Genomic DNA, 17,597 nt, shown 5'->3' with positions numbered 1-17,597 from the left:
CCTGGCAGCAGTTTTCCCTGGTTTCAAATGGGTCTCTCCCAACCCCAACAGAAGATGATGGGCATTGAGCCTAAAACCTTTTGCATGCATAGCATTGTGCTCTACCACTAAGTCTTTATACTTCTTCCCAATAATTCAGAGTGTCTTAAAAGGGGAACAGACTGTAGTGCCAAGGAGCCGTGCACGGGACCCATGTAAGGTAAAAAGGTAAAGGGACCCTGACCATTAGGTCCAGTCGTGGCAGACTCTGGGGTTGCGGCGCTCATCTCGCTTTATTGGCAGAGGGAGCCGGTGTACAGCTTCCGGGTCATGTGGCCAGCATGACTAAGCTGCTCCTGGCAAACCAGAGCAGCACACAGAAACGCCGTTTACCTTCCCGCTGGAGCAGTACCTATTTATCTACTTGCACTTTCACGTGCTTTCGAACTGCTAGGTTGGCAGGAGCAGGGACCAAGCAATGGGAGCTCACCCCGTCGCGGGGATTTGAACTGCCAACCTTCTGATCAGCAAGTCCTAGACTCTGTGGTTTAACCCACAGCACCACCCGCATCCCTTCCCTTGTAATGTAGTTCAGGTCTAAAAGGGATGTGTGAAGAGGACACAGAACATATTCACTCCTGGCTTTATCCTGCTGTGCTACGAGCCTAAAACTTGAGCAAACAATAGTTTGGGATAAGACAAATACAACTCCAAGCAGGAAAGGGGAAAATACGCCCTCCTCCTTTGCTTCCTCCTGAAGGTGCCACTAGAAGAAGTACATGACAATATGCCTCTGCATATCACTTGATGAACAGCACAAGTGGGAGAGTCATATTGTGTTCACATTGCACTTATGGGCTTCCTATAGACATCTGGTTGCCCAGTGTGAGAAGAGAAAACTGGACTAGATAATAATTTTATTATTTATACCCCACCCATCTGGTTGGGTTTCCCCAGCCACTCTGGGCGGCTTATATTGAAACATATATATTAAAACATAAATTAAAACATATATTAAACCATCAAACATTAAAAACTTCCCCAAACAAGGCTGCCTTCATGTATCTTCTAAAAGTTGTATATTTCTTCATCTCCTTGATATCTGATGGGAGGGCATTCCACATGGAGGGCACCACTACCGAGAAGGCCCTCTGCCAGGTTCCCTGTAACTTTGCTTCTCGCAGTGAGGGAACCAGCAGAAGGCCCTCGGTGCTGGACTTGTGTCCAGGCTGAACGATGGGGGTGGAGACGCTCCTTCAGGTATACTGGGCCAAGGCCATTTAGGGCTTTAAAGGTCAGCACCAACACTTTGAATTGTGCTTGGAAACGCATTTGAATTTATGTAGCAGGGCTCTTATGTACTTGTGTTGGCAATATAATCTGACAATCTCAGTCATGTTAGTCCCTTGGAATCAAGAAACCATGATCAGCTGCAAAGATAGCTCCACAGGATCAGTCAGGCTTCAAAAAAGTCAGCCAACTAAGTTAAGGAATGTAGTTAATGGGTTAATTCTCCATCAGTCAGCAGAGGTGACTCATTCCCCACAATGAAGGCATTTTGTCTCCTATCTGTTACTGGGCAGATTTGGCAAGTAACTCTTGTGTATAAAAGGGCTGCAGAAATTGAGTCAAGCGGTTAAGCTCGCCCCTTGATCAGGAAACTAGACTTCTGTCAATGCACTTTTAATGTGTATCTGCTGTGTTCTCATGATAATCAGGGTGTTGCAACTTTGGTGTCGTTTTACCTTTATTTTTGTGGTTTTATTATTTTACTGGGCCGAGTGCCGTGATTGATGTTTGTTTTAAAAAAATGTTTTATATATTGACTTGTCTGCTGCCTTGGGCTTTAACAAAAGCCCGTCACTCATAAAACACCCCATAGCCATAGGTTACAAGGAGACTTATTTGAGCAAGCAAGATCATGCCCGGTTGCATTTTCTCCTTATTCCAAACTAGTCTGACTGGTTGAAGGCCCAGTTTGAGGCGACACCTTTTTCCTCAGTCAGTTTTGGGTCCTAACATGCAGGAAGTGACCTCACAGCAGCAACCCTCTGACCTACTTGCTACCTGGCTGAAGAGCTGGGCTGGATCTACCATTATAGTGACTAACAAAGTTGCTGCCGTCTTATGAAATGTCTGACTGCCTCTTCCTTTCCCTGAAGCATTTTGACAACAGCGACTCCTGAGTCCTTCTCAAGTCAAGCACAACAAAATAACTTTCCAAGCAAGTAAGTTGCTACAAACAAAATATTTTATTAAAATTTACATCTACTGAGGGAGAGAAATCCAGAATTTAAGGGCTCAGGAAGCAGAGGTTTGCAGAAAGGGAACAAGGGGGGAGGGGGCAGATGGAAGGCGGGCAGAACTAGCAGATATAAAATATATTTTAAAATGGTGGAATAACCTGCCAACCACAGAAAATAATGAATTATCTCCTTCCCATTCCTTCACGGCACATTGGTGACCCTCACCATCATCTTCTCAATCTCATTCTGCCACTTCGCTGAGCATTAACAAAATCTGGCTCTTGGAAAGAGCTGCTCCCTTCTCTCAGAGAATTATTTTTGCTGGTGCCTGTTGGCTTCAGCAAAAAGTCCTTCTATACACACACACACACACACACACACACACCCATTAACACTACAAAATGAAGACACAAATATTCTCTGCTCACTCTGTCAACTTCACAGCAGAGGGCATTTCCAAAGCAGCAGACATAGCTATATACATTTGCTCTCCCAGTACAGAACTGTACCAAATTCATTTCAGAAAGCAGCCGCCCACCCATCACACAGAGAGGGTATTTTGTCCTGGTTCTTAAAGCAACGTTAGTAGGGCGAAAATGGGAGTTGGCTGATTAGCCAGAATGGGCCCATCTACTTAACCCAAACATTTGCGAGGGCTTCTGTGCCTGAAAATGTCTGGGAGTCACATGGAAACTCTCAATGATGGCTGCTCTAGGCTCACCATACAGCTTACCCCTATCAGATGAATCCTTTTCACAAACATCCTCCATACCTAGGGGAATGTATGCATGGGGGAGTAGTGTGGCCCCCACAGAGGTCCCATTCACATGGCATGCCTACACACAAGCAGCTGTTATATGGAGGGTAGGGAGAACAACACCACGGTTCATGATACTGAGGAGGGCATTGCAAAAATGTAGGGAAACGCATGGAGGATGGATCTTGTTCAAGCGTCGACAAGAACAATCAATTCAATACTCAGGACTAATGAGCGGTAGTCAACATGGTGCCCTCTGAATGTTGCTGGACTCCCAACTCCTACATCAGAATTGGGGGGGGGGTTTAAAAAAAAATCTGTTATACTGAACAATGGTGAACAGCAGCAAAAGGACAATAGCTTGCCTTGTCATCAGCAACTTCAAAACAGTAAATTGCAATTGGATTTATATATTATATGCTTTGACAGCTAAGACAGGTGATAAATGAGAAACCGGAACATACATGTCCTTCATTCACCCAGTTCATTCCTGTTCACTTTGGGGCAGAAGCTGCTTCTCTCTCTCCCTCTATTACTGTAGTCCACCAAAAAGCAGTGTCTCCTTCTGAAGCTCTTGTGAAAGCATGTAATGGGAAATCAGTAAGTGGTACTAGCTTGCAAATAAACAATTGGAATTCCCTATAATTGGGGCCATGAGGGCAGGGGAATAGTTACTGCTCCACAAGATTCACTATGTACTTGGGAGACCAGCTAGTTAACATCTTTCTAGTCACATTTTGATTCTATAAAAATAAATACATACAGGTGCAATATTCAAACTCAAAAACTAGTCTTCTAACATTAAAAGCAGAAATGGCAACCTTGGGAGGTAGGAACAGGCGGGAAAATGTCAAGGAGAATGAATGCAGACCCGGATTTTCAGTCATTTAGGAACAATTCTGCTGCACTTCTTCATATGTTCAAATTACGTTTAAAACTTATGGTCATGCTATATATTTTATGTTCCGTGCACTGCATCCTGCCTAGCGATTAGCATGCAACAAGGGCTGCAATGTATTTGGGAAGAGGCCAGATTCACTCCAGTGGTGCATCAAGCTTCTTTTTGATATCGTCTTGCTGGAAAGACCGCCATATGCAACCCTGAGTTCACAATGATCAAGTATGAGAACCTGCTCAGGACTCTCAGAAGTATCATGAGGTTTGAACTACTTAGACCCTTAAGCACAGAGAGGGTGGGCTCTAAGATGGCAGGACTTTCAAGAGAAACAAAAAGGAGCTAGGCAGAAGTACACACACACACACACACACACGAAATGTAGATTTGAGCAGGTTTGCGAAGGGATGAAATCCATACCAAAAATCAAACCACGACTCCTTCAATAGGTACAGTAAGCCCTCAGTGACAGCTTCCTCTGACAGCAACAGTGAGCCACTGTTGTCATTACAAAAGGGGTGGGGGTGGGATACTGTCCTTCCTCTTCCTCAGAAGCTGTCACATAGTCAGAACAATTGCTAGGGGCAGTAAGATGGCTGGAATTTGACAGTCTAAGGAAGGAAGCATGGAGGAAGAGGGACATCCTTCAGCCACAGGCTTTTGTTTCAGAAGTATCATCAGTCAATGCAACTGTCCCACTCCCAGAAGTGGAGGGCAGCTCTTCCAGATCAAATAGGCTTCGTAGTACTGTTGTAGACGAGGTGCTCCGTGTCCTCAGTGGTGGAGAGCACAGAGGAGAGAGTGGAGTTGGCGGCAGTAGCTGGCTGGCGCCGTCGCCGGTACGTCTTTCTGTTCTTCAGGAAAAAGTAGCCAAGGATTGCCAACACTATCATTATGCATACAGCCAGGAGCACTGCAATGGCCGTTTCGAAAGAACCTGTGAGAGATTTGAGGGGAGGGAGGGAAGAATCAGGGTTAACCAAAGCTATCTGGACCTTAACAAGCGTTAAGAAGGAGGTGCTGTTAACGTATTTACAGTAAAAGCCGGAGCAGCCCAAGGTTTGAAGCACCTCTGGTTATTTTGCTGCTTGCCTTTCCACACTCAAAATGGCACCTGTCCTCTTTTTGCAGTGTTCATCCAGTGAACCGCTTCTGACTTGGGTCAGTGTCCTAGGCTGAATGCACAGATCTTGAGATGCAAGATGCACTTTTAACGTGGGGTGCCTAGCCACCTCAAAAACAATAAGCAAAAGGTGATTGTGGGTCTCTTCCCAGAGTCCTCTGCAACAAGGACTTCCTGACAGAAGTACAATGGTACCTCGGGTTGCATACGCTTTAGGTTACAGACTCAGCGAACCCAGAAATAGTACCTCGGGTTAAGAACTTTGCTTCAGGATGAGAACAGAAATCGTGCTCCAGCAGTGACGCGGTAGCAGCGGAGGCCCCATTAGCTAAAGTGGTACCTCAGGTTAAGAACAGTTTCAGGTTAAGAACGGACCTCTGGAACGAATTAAGTACTTAACCCGAGGTACCACTGTACTCCATGGTGTGATTCCCTCACCAAGGTATGTAACATGCAGATACCCGGAGGCGCAGAATCCCAAGGTACCATCTTTTTCCGTGTATAACATGCCTCCATGTATAAGATGACCCCTATTTTTTTGGACCGCAACAAATAAAATTGGGAGGAGATTGCTCAGAGTTGTTAAGCTTTTTTGGGGGGGGGAGAAGCAACCACGCCTCACCGCTACTGTAAATAACCCGCCCAATTGCTGCAGCCGCTTGTCAGCAGGCCTTGCCACAGCAGCCAATCACACACCCAATCGCTGCTGCCAATCTCCTGCCACCAATCGCCTGTCCCCCCTCTGCTATCCGTGTATAAGACGACATGGAATTTTTGCCTATTACTTCTAAGGAAAAAATATTGTCTTATACATGGAAAAATATGGTAAGTGTGTTTAGACTTGCAGCCTAAGGCTACAATCCTATACATACTTACAACAGATCAATCCCATTGAACTCAACAGGGCTCAACTCTGAATAGATGTGCCTATGATAGCATGTCAAATACATGTTATTTCTAGAGCACTCGCTTAAATTTCACTGTTGTGATTTGTAGTCATAAGCTGTGTGACTAATTGTCAGCCGCCTAGGTCTTTTATTGAGTAAGTTGCATATACTTTTTGCTAACTAAAAACATAAATTACTTTTAAGAAACAATGCAGTGGATGAATATGTAACACACATAAGTGATGGTGACATGTTTCTAAAGGCAACAAGTTACGCGTCATCACTTTCTTTGTACAGAAGTATCAGGATTCTTCCCATGCCTCCTCCCAGTTTTCATATTTTCTAAAATACATGGCAGCTTACAGCCGAAGCAAAAGAGACAGACAGCAGAGACGGAGGAGCAAAGAAATATGTGTGCTACTAGAGCATTGTAGAGTTCAGTTTACATACTTAAACCTGCCTGCCGGGCCTCATAGGTGCTCCATCTCTGGCCAATCAGATCTTCTTCTGTGGAGGAGAGAAAGACAGGGTTGTATAATGATGCTTGGAATAATGGCAGGTGCTCCTTCCTTGAGGCAGTTTCATACAGTGCACTTTTAATATTAAAACTCTCCCAAAACTTTCCCTTTAAGTCATATCATATTTTCACCCCAACAGTTCAATCATATGTTCATTTATTATTTTTATTTTACTTCTTAGATTTATATACCGCCTTTCTCTGCTTTCCAACAGCTGGATTAACAATTAAAAAAGAAACCAGAAACCAGGAAGAAAAAGAAAGGAGTGTGGGAGGTAAAAGAAGATGGTGACAATGAAATATCACATTCTCAATCTGACCTGTGGACAGTCCAGGAATCAGCGTGTTTTTACATGAGTAGAATGTGTGCTTTTATTTAAATGCATCTCTGGGTTATTTGTGGGGGATAGGAATTCATTCATCCCCCCCCCAATATAGCCCGGCCCCCCACATGGCCTGAGGGATGGTGGACTGGACCACAGCTGAAAAAGGTTGCTGACCCCTGAAATAGGCTTATGAGGCCAACAGGCAATCACAGGCAATGATCATGCAATAAGCTAGACTTTGTGGCTTATTGTGGTATATTTATTTTATTTTATTGTTTATACCTTTGAAGGTGACCCGGAAACTACAACTAATCCAGAATGCGGCAGCTAGACTGGTGACTGGGAGCGGCCGCCGAGACCATATAACACCGGTCTTGAAAGACCTACATTGGCTCCCAGTACGTTTCCGAGCACAATTCAAAGTGTTGGTGCTGACCTTTAAAGCCCTAAATGGCCTCGGTCCAGTATATCTGAAGGAGCGTCTCCTCCCCCATCGTTCTGCCCGGACACTGAGGTCCAGCTCCGAGGGCCTTCTGGCGGTTCCCTCACTGCGAGAGGCCAAGTTATAGGGAACCAGGCAGAGGGCCTTCTCGGTAGAGGCGCCCGCCCTGTGGAATGCCCTCCCATCAGATGTCAAAGCGATAAACAACTACCTGACATTCAGAAGACATCTGAAGGCAGCCCTGTTCAGGGAAGTTTTTAATATGTGACATTTTAGTGTATTTTTCATCTCTGTTGGAAGCCGCCCAGAGTGGCTGGGGAAACCCAGCCAGATGGGCGGGGTACAAATAATAAATTATTATTATTATTATTATTATTATTATTATTATTATTATTATTAAATTTGTATACTGCCATTCATCCAAAGATCACAGGAAGAAGTGGCTGATTGCTCCCACTTTGCTTCCCCCCTGGTGCAAGTGGAATAAACAAACTAGGAACCTGGCTTTCTGTTACACCTGAACCAGGGATCAGGGTTAAATGCTTCCTGTCAAGCCACAATTGGGAGGCCAGCAACAAACCAGGTTCTTCCAGGGACCAGAATCAGCACTTGCTGTCAGCCAGCAGTCTATTACTGAGCTAGATCAGGCATAGGCGAACTCAGCCCTCCCGATCTTTTGGGACCACAACTCCCATCATCCCTAGCTAACAGGACCAGTGGTCAGGGATGATGGGAGTTGTAGTCCCAAAACATCTGGAAGGCCGAGTTCGCCTATGCCTGAGCAAGATGAACCACTGGCCTGGCTTAGTCTAAGTCAGCTTCTCACAAGAATACAAAAATGCTCACTTGAGCACTTAAGCATTCTGTCTTTTAATAGCAACCAGATAGATGCCACAGAGAAGTTCAGAAGCAGGTCATGATAAGCACCATTATTTGTTTGTTCCCACCATCTAGTACTGAGAGGTATAAATATGTGAACCTCTGGCTGCTAAACAACAATCTGTTACGCCTTTCATGCTAGTACAGACACAACAGGAGAAGGAGTCTGTGACTCCAGATTCTGCTGACCTCTGGCCTGCATGGTGCCAAAATTTACTCAAAAAACATTTACTAAGGAAAAGATGCCCCACATCTCCTGCCCACCTCTTTAGGTCCTTTTTCTACTTACTTGTGATACCTTCGCAAGATTTCATACACACTTCCTCCTCCTCAAAATTATTCTTGTTGCCTTCACAGCCTCCATAGGTGAAGCGACGGCATTTCTGAGCAAACGGGTTGTAATACCAGCGAGGTATGCTATCGTCACATCTCCCAGTATCTGGCATATCCACACAGTGACCTGCCAAAAAATATTATTTAAATGGTTTTGTATCAGGACATTAGCTAATAGCTGATCATCTGATAATAATTATTTAAATTGGCCTACTGCTTTCTTAGCACAACTGCCTTCAAAAACTGACTTTCCCCATAACCGCTTGTTGCTTCACTTTATTTCTGTTCTAACGCCGTTTACCTTCCCGCTATAAAGCGGTACCTATTTATCTACTTGCACTTAGGGGTGTTTTCGAACTGCTAGGTGGGCAGGAGCTGGGACCAAACGACGGGAGCTCACCCCGCCGCAGGGATTCGAACCGCCGACCATACGATCGGCAAGTCCTAGGCACTGAGGTTTTACCCACAGCGCCACCCGCGTCCCCTGCTCAGTGTTAGACCTATTGAAATTAATGAGCCTAAATAAGTCATGCCCATTCATTTCAATGGGTCTACCCTGGGCAGAACTAGCATTGGAGAAAACATAGGTACGGTCATACTTTATATGCCAGAATAAATTTGTTACTCTTTAAGATGCCAAACAACTTTTGCTGGTTTTTCAAACCAGTTGAAGATGAAGATATATTTTTGTTGTTTGAATAAAAATTAATGCATTTAAAATACTTGAACACTACTTGACCAGTGAACTGACCACATCTTCTTTGACTGGGAAAATGCCTAACCTTAGTGTTCATCAAAATGATGCATATACTAAGGAGCTGAGAATTGCTACTGTTCCTTTGCAGGAAAGCCTTTGGTACAGTTTATTTTTTTAATTTGAGCAAGGTAACTGCAATCCATCTCCAGTCCTTCTGAAAGAGTCACCCTTTCCAACCCCAATTACACTTGAAGAGATGCAAATGTAAGTAATCTAATTGGTTATTAGCACATTCATCCAAAGTAGAGTCCACTCCACAGGCATTCAGGATATACTTACTTTGGCTGGTGGTAACATTGATATTACGTAATCGATTGAACCCTTGCACATCTGCAAGAAACACAAAAGGGGAGGGGATAGTTCACATAATGGTTCTTTCGGTGTGATGACAGTGCAAAGACTCAGCATAAAGTCAGAAACTCCTCTTATTTAAATAGTTTCTCCCTGTTGTTTTGTTAGTAGTTCTCTGATCTTCCCCATTCACCTCCTTATTAGTTTCTGTTATCAATTTTAGACATACTAGACCAGGGGTAGGCAACCTAAGGCCCGGTGGCCGGATGAGGCCCAATCGCCTTCTCAATCCGGCCCACGTGTTTTTACATGAGTAGAATGTGTGCTTTTATTTAACATGCATCTCTGGGTTATTTGTGGGGCATAGGAATTTGTTCATTATTGTTACTATTTTTCAAAATATAGTCCGGCCCACCACATGGTCTGAGGGATGGTGGACTGGCCCACGGCTGAAAAAGGCTGCTGACCCCTGCTCTAGACAGTAATAAGTAGACCTGTATGTATGGCCTACTTTATAAACAAAACACCACAATAAAATTTTTGCATTTATTTAACTGAAAAGCAAGAAAAGCTGAAATAAAACTAATTCTGGGAAACGGAACAGGATTTGTATGTTCTCATTTTGCAAAATGTATCTGGCAATTTTTAAAGTATTAAACCTGTTGGCTGGAAGATTTCCTCTCTGGTTTCTGAGATTTTAGTAGACGTTGCCCACATACTTTTCAACAGCAACTGTGAGTGCTGTTGCTTCTGTAGCCCAAACAGTACCACCCACAAGAGGGAGGTATCAGCAGGCTTAGGGAAAGGTTTAGGAAACCCAAGGTTTGCAAGACATTTTGTTAAACAAAACAGAACACTACACAAAAAGTGTGTGTGTGTGTGTGTGTGTGTGTGTGTGTGAGAGAGAGAGAGAGAGAGAGAGAGAGAGAGAGAGAGAGAGAGAGAAAGAAAGAATAACAATTCAATAAAGACTGGGTATTCTCCATGGCCACAGATTGCTGATTGATTGTTGGGGTGTGTACATGTGCAGAATAGAGAAAACTGGAGCACAGGAAAACTAAATGGAATGGCTGGAATCCTAAACAGTGTACTCTACACAGCAACATTTTCCTTTAGTCCCCCCCCCCAATTTAATGAACAAGAAATAAAAAAATCAATGAAAGCTGGTATTATTTGTTAGCTGCCCTTTATCACCTAAAAAATACAAGAAATAAAAACACCCCCACCTTCAAATGCAAAACATGTTCTCAATAAGCCACATTTTGCAGTCCTGTGAAATTGCAATGGACACTTTGACCAGAAATACAAACAAGAGCAACGGGAACATTCGCAAAGGGAAATGCAGGACATTGCCATTAAAAGCTAGTTCATACATGCCAGCTGGCTGGTTCTAGTGTGCACATATGTGCACACACATGCATACTAGCTCATCATAAAATCTCTCCCCACTCAATCCAAATACAGAGTCCTGCGGTACAACATCAGCGCGAACAAGGCAATACACTGATACAATCAGTAGTCTGCTACGATGCTGGCGATTGCAATGGTTGGAAATATATTGATGGTGCCTCTGTATTCAGTCCTGCTTGCTTATATTTCTCCACACAAGATCCTGGACTCAATAAGAGAGAGAGAGAGGAGGGTTCATGTAAAAGTGTGCGGAGGGGAGAGAAATGCCTGATTTGCACGAGTGAAGCAGTCCTTACGCATTTTTAGATTTCAGAGGGGACTGTGATTTCTGTATTGGACTGATTAAAATGAAATAAGGTATGATCCATCTTTGGTGGTGAAAGAGAGGAAAAAAGAAGACTACCATCCTGCCCTTTCCAGCTTCAGTTCTGTGAACTTGTGGAAACGGTTCTAGCAGAAGAGATAGTAGATTTGATAGCAGCTTCAGTGGTCTGTCCCAAAATTGTACAAACACAAAAAATGAGAACAGAACATGACTTCCTCTCTTGGGGTGGGGAGAGAAAAGAACCATGTTTGCCATCAGAGGGTGGCTGCTTCCACCTGCCATGGTCCGCCCGCAGGTATCTCTCTAAGGGAGGAAGTGCCAGGAAAACAGCTAGAGTGTTTCTGGCCTTTTGACTCCAGATATAATTTCCCTGGAGATGCCAAGGCCTGCATTCTTCTGCATGCGTGGTATGATTATGCCCATTTTCAAAGACGTCACAGCAACACCTACTTACACGAATCACATAACTTCTCGTCTGACCCATCTGAACAATCTGCAGTTTCATCACATTCCAGGAAGCTGTCAATACAGCAGCCATCGTCACATTTGAAAGAGTAGGGCAGGCAGTTTTCATTGCACACTATAGGGGAAATATAAACCAGACCTTTTGGTTCTCAGCAAAGACAGTGCCCCTTTCCGGACGGGGACATTTGCTTCAGATCAATCATCCTTAGGGCAGACCAGGACTAAAGATTGTGCCAGTGAGAGCAGTAAAGACAAGAGCTTCACCATGCCAAGAAAGCTACCTCTTTGCAACGCTGCAAGCACAGAGGCAAGAGACCAGTCACCAGTATTTGCCATTGAGGCTCAAGTCAGCGAGAAAGTGAGAAAGGGTGGAGTCATGCAGATATACAGGCAGAACCAGCAAAGCCAAACCTTGGCTTAGGGAGAGGGCACAAAAGTGTTGCAATGTGCTGTGCAGGGGCCACGGTTTGGCATAATGTATTGTGAAAATCTGGGCTTATGGTTAAGTTCTTGCCTCGCTAACCATGAACTGTAACCAAGGTGTGTTATTGCTCACAGCTCATAGTTAGTGAGGAGAGAACTTAACTCAGGGACAGACTGTGGTTTTTCAAATTTCAGCGAAATCCTGCAGAAGGTCAAATTTCAGCACCCCCAGCTTGTCTCTCGCCTTCCGTTCTGCTCAATTTATGACATCGTAGTTGTGATGCTCTGTGGCGCCCCCTAGCCCCAGCACCCAGTGCGGCAGAACCAGTCCCGCTGCCCTAAATCCACCTCTGCTTAACTGCGAGCCCAGCTTCAAGAAATGTTAAGCCAATCCTTGACTCAGCTTAGTACAGCACGGCAACAGAAAGCACCAGGCAATAGCAGATTGGCTGCAGGTTCCACTCTAGGAATCTGCACATGTGGGCCATCTCCTAAGCCCAGACTTGGCTTAGTGTTCTGGACAAACCAGGCCACTGAAATGCTTACCTGGCTCATTTCGCTTTTCAACAGCACCTGGAGAGAAAGAAAGAGAGATTAGGAGGGGGAGAGATTGCTGTTTTTCAGAAAATTACGTGCAAGTCATTGGATCTCATCTAAAAAATCAGACAAAACAATAATACTTTATCTGTTAAAACATTTCCCCTCCTTTTAAATGCTGGCATGCACACAATTCATTTCCAGCTACACTACTGTGTTGGAGGGGCCACAGGAGAAAAAGAGGTTTTTTTGATGTGGTTTCCCAACAACACCCTTCTAGAATTAGTGAAACAGCGGTCAGTCCTTCCCGATTCCAAAACCTAGCTAGCTTTTAGCCAAGTACAAAAAGTCACAGGTTACAGAGACTCAGTGAACTCACTGTATTTAAAGCTATTAAGATTCAGCTCTGCCAATACCAGGGAGCAGAAGTATGGGAGAGAACATGACTTGTGTGTTGCAAAACTCAGCATTCTGAGGTTACGTCCTGAAAGGATTGCAAGCAGTTTGACCACAAAATTGAACATGAATTTCCCCAAGGAAGTGATTTACGGAGAGCTGGCTTCAGGTACCAGGCCTGTTGGCAGACCGACTGTGTTATTGGCCTCTACAGCCATAGCAGGCACTGTTTGACTTTACCCCCCAATGGCACACTCTTCCATTGTCTGAAGGAGCATCTCCACCCCCATCTTTCTACCTGGACACTGAGGTCCAGCACGGAGGGCCTTCTGACGGTTCCCTCACTGCGAGAAGCCAAGTTACAGGGAACCAGGCAGAGGGCCTTCTCGGTAGTGGCACCCGCCCTGTGGAACGCCCTCCCACCAGATGTCAAAGAGAACAACAACTACCAGACTTTTAGAAGACATCTGAAGGCAGCCCTGTTTAGGGAAGCTTTTAATGTCTGATGTATTAGAGTATTTTAATATTTTTTTGGAAGCTGCCCAGAGTGGCTGGGGAAGCCCAGCCAGATGGGCGGGGTATAAATAATAAATTATTATTATATTATTATTATTGTCTCTCAAGACAGACGGATACCAACAATGTTCAATTTTTAACTAAATGCATTTCTTGCATGCGATGATGAGCTCTGACTAGAGAGATGGGAAAAATTCCATGTTGCTTGCCTAGAATAGCTGGTCCTCATCAATCTTTAAAATAAATGCTTTGCAGGTACTGCCACAATTTATGATCTGTTCAGCATTAAAGATGTTGGAACAAGTCCCAGGCTAATTATTGCTTCTAAATTTATAGAGATTAAAAAACAGCCCCTCAAAAAGCCTGAGCACATCACATCGAGACTTGGTAGACGGGTTCTTCCTCCACCCCTTCAAAAATTAATTCTCAGCGGCATCTATCAAATGACAAATGTTTCCTCACTTGAATCTCTGAAATCCAGAAAGGAGGGATTTTCTCAAAGGACAGACCAACCTTGGACATTCTTGCAGGCAAGTTTACATTCTTCTTCTCGTATGTAATTGTTCTTGTTGGGTTTGCAACCCCCAAAGGTGAATTCCTGACACTGCTGAGTTTCTGGATTGTAGTACCAGCGAGGAAAGCTAGCCCGGCAACGTCCCACCTTATAAGGAGCCAAGCAGTGCTCTAGAAGAAACACACACAGTAAGTATCAGAGAAGACACTGGTTAGAAAGCACTAGTTAGGTTTAGGTTTAGCTTATTCCCCTGATATTATAATATTACTAGTTGGAAGGCCCCAGCATGCGACACTGTTCCCCAGTGTGTCCCTAAGACTAGTATCAGCCAGGGTTCCAGTTCTAGACTCTACCTTTGAAAGGTACAGTACCCACCTACAGTCTGCTCAGCATTTAGCACAGTGACGGTGATGTTGGTAGAGCCCTTCTGTCCAGAAGTATCTGTCACAGTCAGCTGGAAGATGTAAGTCCCTTCTTGCAGGTTGGTGAGCACCACATGATCTGTCTCTTTCTGAAGATGCAAAATGTAAAGAAGGGAGGTCCTTTCAGAAGGCATGATAACATAAGCTATAGCAAGAGCTTCAGCATTCTCTCATCTTGGTTCAAGAAATGGGTGTTGTCAGAGCCACCCGAGGTCCCAGCTCACAAGAGACCAAAATCCAGTCCAAGTTATATACAAAAGGTTTTATTGAAGAACATTGTTGTCGTTACATCCAAGCTCCGTGGCTCAGCATCTTTTACCCTTAGATGTTTGAAGTCCCCTCTGAGTCAGTCCCGCCCCTGCACCAGCTTAAGAGGCTTGTACTGCTCCACCTTTTCCTCTCCTTCCTTTTCCGCAGGGTCTTCCTGCCCCCCTGTGCTCCCTCCCTTCGGGACTCCCCCGAGGCTGAGTCTTCTGACGCCTGCTCCCCCCTCCTTCGTGCTTTGGGACCAGGCTCCTCCTCAGGGCTCTCCTCATTTCCGCGCGCCTCCACATTTGAACTTGGCGCGCGTACGTTGCCTCTGACCTTCCTTTCGACCGTTACGCTACTCTCGGCACTACACTCCTCCCCTTCCGGCAGGATGTTCTGCTCCGAACTCCTTCCCCTCTCTGCTCCCTGTTCTGCTCTTTCTGACACACTGGTAACTCCACCCCCTTCACTCCGTTCCGACGGAGAGGCCGGTCCCGATCTCCAACCCCCACTGGGGATTCCCTCTTCGTTCCCCTGCTTCTGACTGCTTCCCTCTCTACTGCCCCTTGGCCTGACCAGGGGGGCTCCCTTTTGGGAATCCTCGGATTCACTTGACGGACTCACTGACAACCTCGGGTCATCGTCGTCCTCTTCCTCGTCACCCTGGGACCCCTCCCCCTCGCTCTCTGTCCCTGAAACCCTGACATGTGTTTTTCAGAGTTGCCACAGAACTTCACCTAAAGCAGGCATCCCCAAATTTGGCCCTCCAGCTGTTTTGGGACTACAACTCCCACCACCCCTAGCTAACAGGACCAGTGGTCAGGGATGATGGGAATTGTAGTCCCAAAACAGCTGGAGGGCCAAGTTTGGCCATGCCTGACCTAAAGCCAGGATGGAGAACTTGTCCCCCACCACCACACCAGTGCTGCTGGACTACAACTCCCATCATCCCTGGTCAATGGCTATGCTCTGGAAATGATGGGAGCTGGAGTCCAGCATCATCTCAAGATGTCATGGGTTCCACAACCATGACCTAAAGCACCAAGGCAAATTTGGAGGTTCCCTACTCTGGCAAACCGCCACAGGAATTTTGAGGGATGTTTTTCAATGTCCATACACCGATACATTGAGAGCCAAGGACAATGGGGACTGCCCCACAGGACATTTCAAACAATGGACCCCAGCACTGGAAATGTTTTAGTAGACCAGTCTTGCAGAAAGACCACAACAAAATGTTACAGAACACACAGTATTATTAGGATAACTGAGATAGTTGTAATACAGCCTTTGAAAAAGTCACAAGGACCTCCAATCAAAGCTGTCCCTTCCTGATGACATCAACTAGAAGGACCAAAGACTAAAACTTTCTACTACAAAGAGTAGAAGGAAGTCATGTTGGCTGTAAGAAAAAATCTGAAAGCCATATTAGGGCAATACCTTTATTACACCAACCAAAATGCCATACAGTGATACAGTGAGTGGCCAAAGGAGAAGGAGACAGAACTTTGTAAAAGCTATTTGTACCTGCAGAGATGGGGCATCTGCTATTATGTGTTTTTCACTCCTAGGAAGAAAGGCCACACTTGCCAGACGTAGACACAGATGGCTTTGAACATCAGCCAACTCTCCTGCCTCCCCATCCCTCAACTTTCTTTTTTAAAAAAACAATGTAACCTGATGAAGAGTTCAAGGCAACCTTGGAAAAGCTTTTCAAAATTGTGTTTAGAAGCCATACATTGGTTCTGAAAAAACACGCACCAAGCCTTAAACACTGCAAGATATGAACACAGACTCAGATACCAAGATGGCACTGTAACCTGGCACCTCACATTTGTCCAACATAAAATGAGTGCTTTATATTCACTCTTGCGTCACGAAGTAGACAGTAACAATTTATGGGGCATGTAGATGGCATGGCATTATACAACAATTTAGAGCAGGAAGCAAAGGCACTGGACATAATAAGGTTGCCAGACTAGTCCCACAAGCTAGAATTTACATTTGACCTCAGGTGACCCACAAGGGAAGCTAGCAACCTCCAGTCTGGGATCAAGTTTCTCCCTTTCCCATCTCCCATCATCTCCCCTGAAGCAGAAAACTCAAATTTCCTTGTCCTGTTTGAAATCTGCATCTTCTTGTTTTGTTTGAATCCGTTTTTGTAGCCAAGACTCCATTTTCCTGGTAGCTTGTGGCCTAGCAAAACCATGAAATCTCACTATCCCTGTCTAGTTTAAACCCCCCTTCACACACACACACAAACACCATTTTTAGATTGGAAGTGTGAAAAACCTGCACCTTGGTATACTGAAAGAATGCACCATTAATCTCTGAAGACAAGTACCATAAGCAATGATTGAAGGAAGTTGGCTAGATGGAACAACTGACTAAATTTAATCTTGAAGTCAGTAGAAGAATGAAAATACTAATCACAAATAAATAAAAGAGGATGCTGGTGGATAGCTAACGAACGGAATAATTAGTCAAAGGTTAATAACAAAAGACAGAGCAGAATAGCTATACGTAATTACATATTTTAATGAGAAGGCTGGGAGGGCTAGTCAAAGGAGCGAAAGGATTCCCAATTGGTTTAGAGTGATGAAAGTGGGTTATAGGAAATTTATTGCAGTCATATGATTGGTTAATAGTAATCATGTGTGCCCAGCATAGAGCTTTTATACACTTCTGTATTACACACATGATTACTATTAACCAATCATATGACAGCTGGAGGGCCAAGTTTGGCCATGCCAGCTCTATGCAATTATACCATGTTACAGTCCTTCACTGATTTTTCATGAAAGCTGCCCCTGCATATGCTTGTACCACATAAAGGCCTAGTTTCACCTGAAGCCTGTTTTTTGAATGGCATTTTTCTTGGGACACCCCCCCCCCAGCCACAGACCCCTCC

The 17,597-nt window shown here is 44.7% G+C and overlaps 1 protein-coding gene across 2 annotated transcripts in view; it reads right to left on the bottom strand.

The window, feature by feature from the left end:
* Positions 1-2,212: 2,212 nt before the first annotated feature.
* SPINT1 (serine peptidase inhibitor, Kunitz type 1) overlaps positions 2,213-17,597 on the bottom strand; it is a 35,629-nt gene continuing 20,244 nt past the window's right edge. Inside the window, exons 3-10 of one of the 2 annotated variants that reach the window (XM_083743203.1) lie at positions 14,394-14,529; positions 14,018-14,188; positions 12,602-12,628; positions 11,622-11,747; positions 9,421-9,471; positions 8,341-8,511; positions 6,338-6,394; positions 2,213-4,814 (exon numbers count right to left, since the gene is read on the bottom strand). In XM_083743203.1, the coding sequence (XP_083599329.1) occupies positions 4,606-4,814; positions 6,338-6,394; positions 8,341-8,511; positions 9,421-9,471; positions 11,622-11,747; positions 12,602-12,628; positions 14,018-14,188; positions 14,394-14,529 (948 nt within the window). In that variant the 3' untranslated portion in view covers positions 2,213-4,605. The remainder of the gene's footprint in view (positions 4,815-6,337; positions 6,395-8,340; positions 8,512-9,420; positions 9,472-11,621; positions 11,748-12,601; positions 12,629-14,017; positions 14,189-14,393; positions 14,530-17,597) is intronic. The other variant, XM_083743204.1, reaches the window with a different exon arrangement.

The sequence above is a fragment of the Podarcis gaigeae genome, assembly GCF_964106915.1.
Source record: "Podarcis gaigeae genome assembly, chromosome: 1".
NCBI classification, from domain to species: domain Eukaryota; kingdom Metazoa; phylum Chordata; class Lepidosauria; order Squamata; family Lacertidae; genus Podarcis; species Podarcis gaigeae.
The sequence above is the reverse complement of the archived record's forward strand: the minus strand, read 5'-3'. Positions and strand labels throughout refer to the sequence as shown.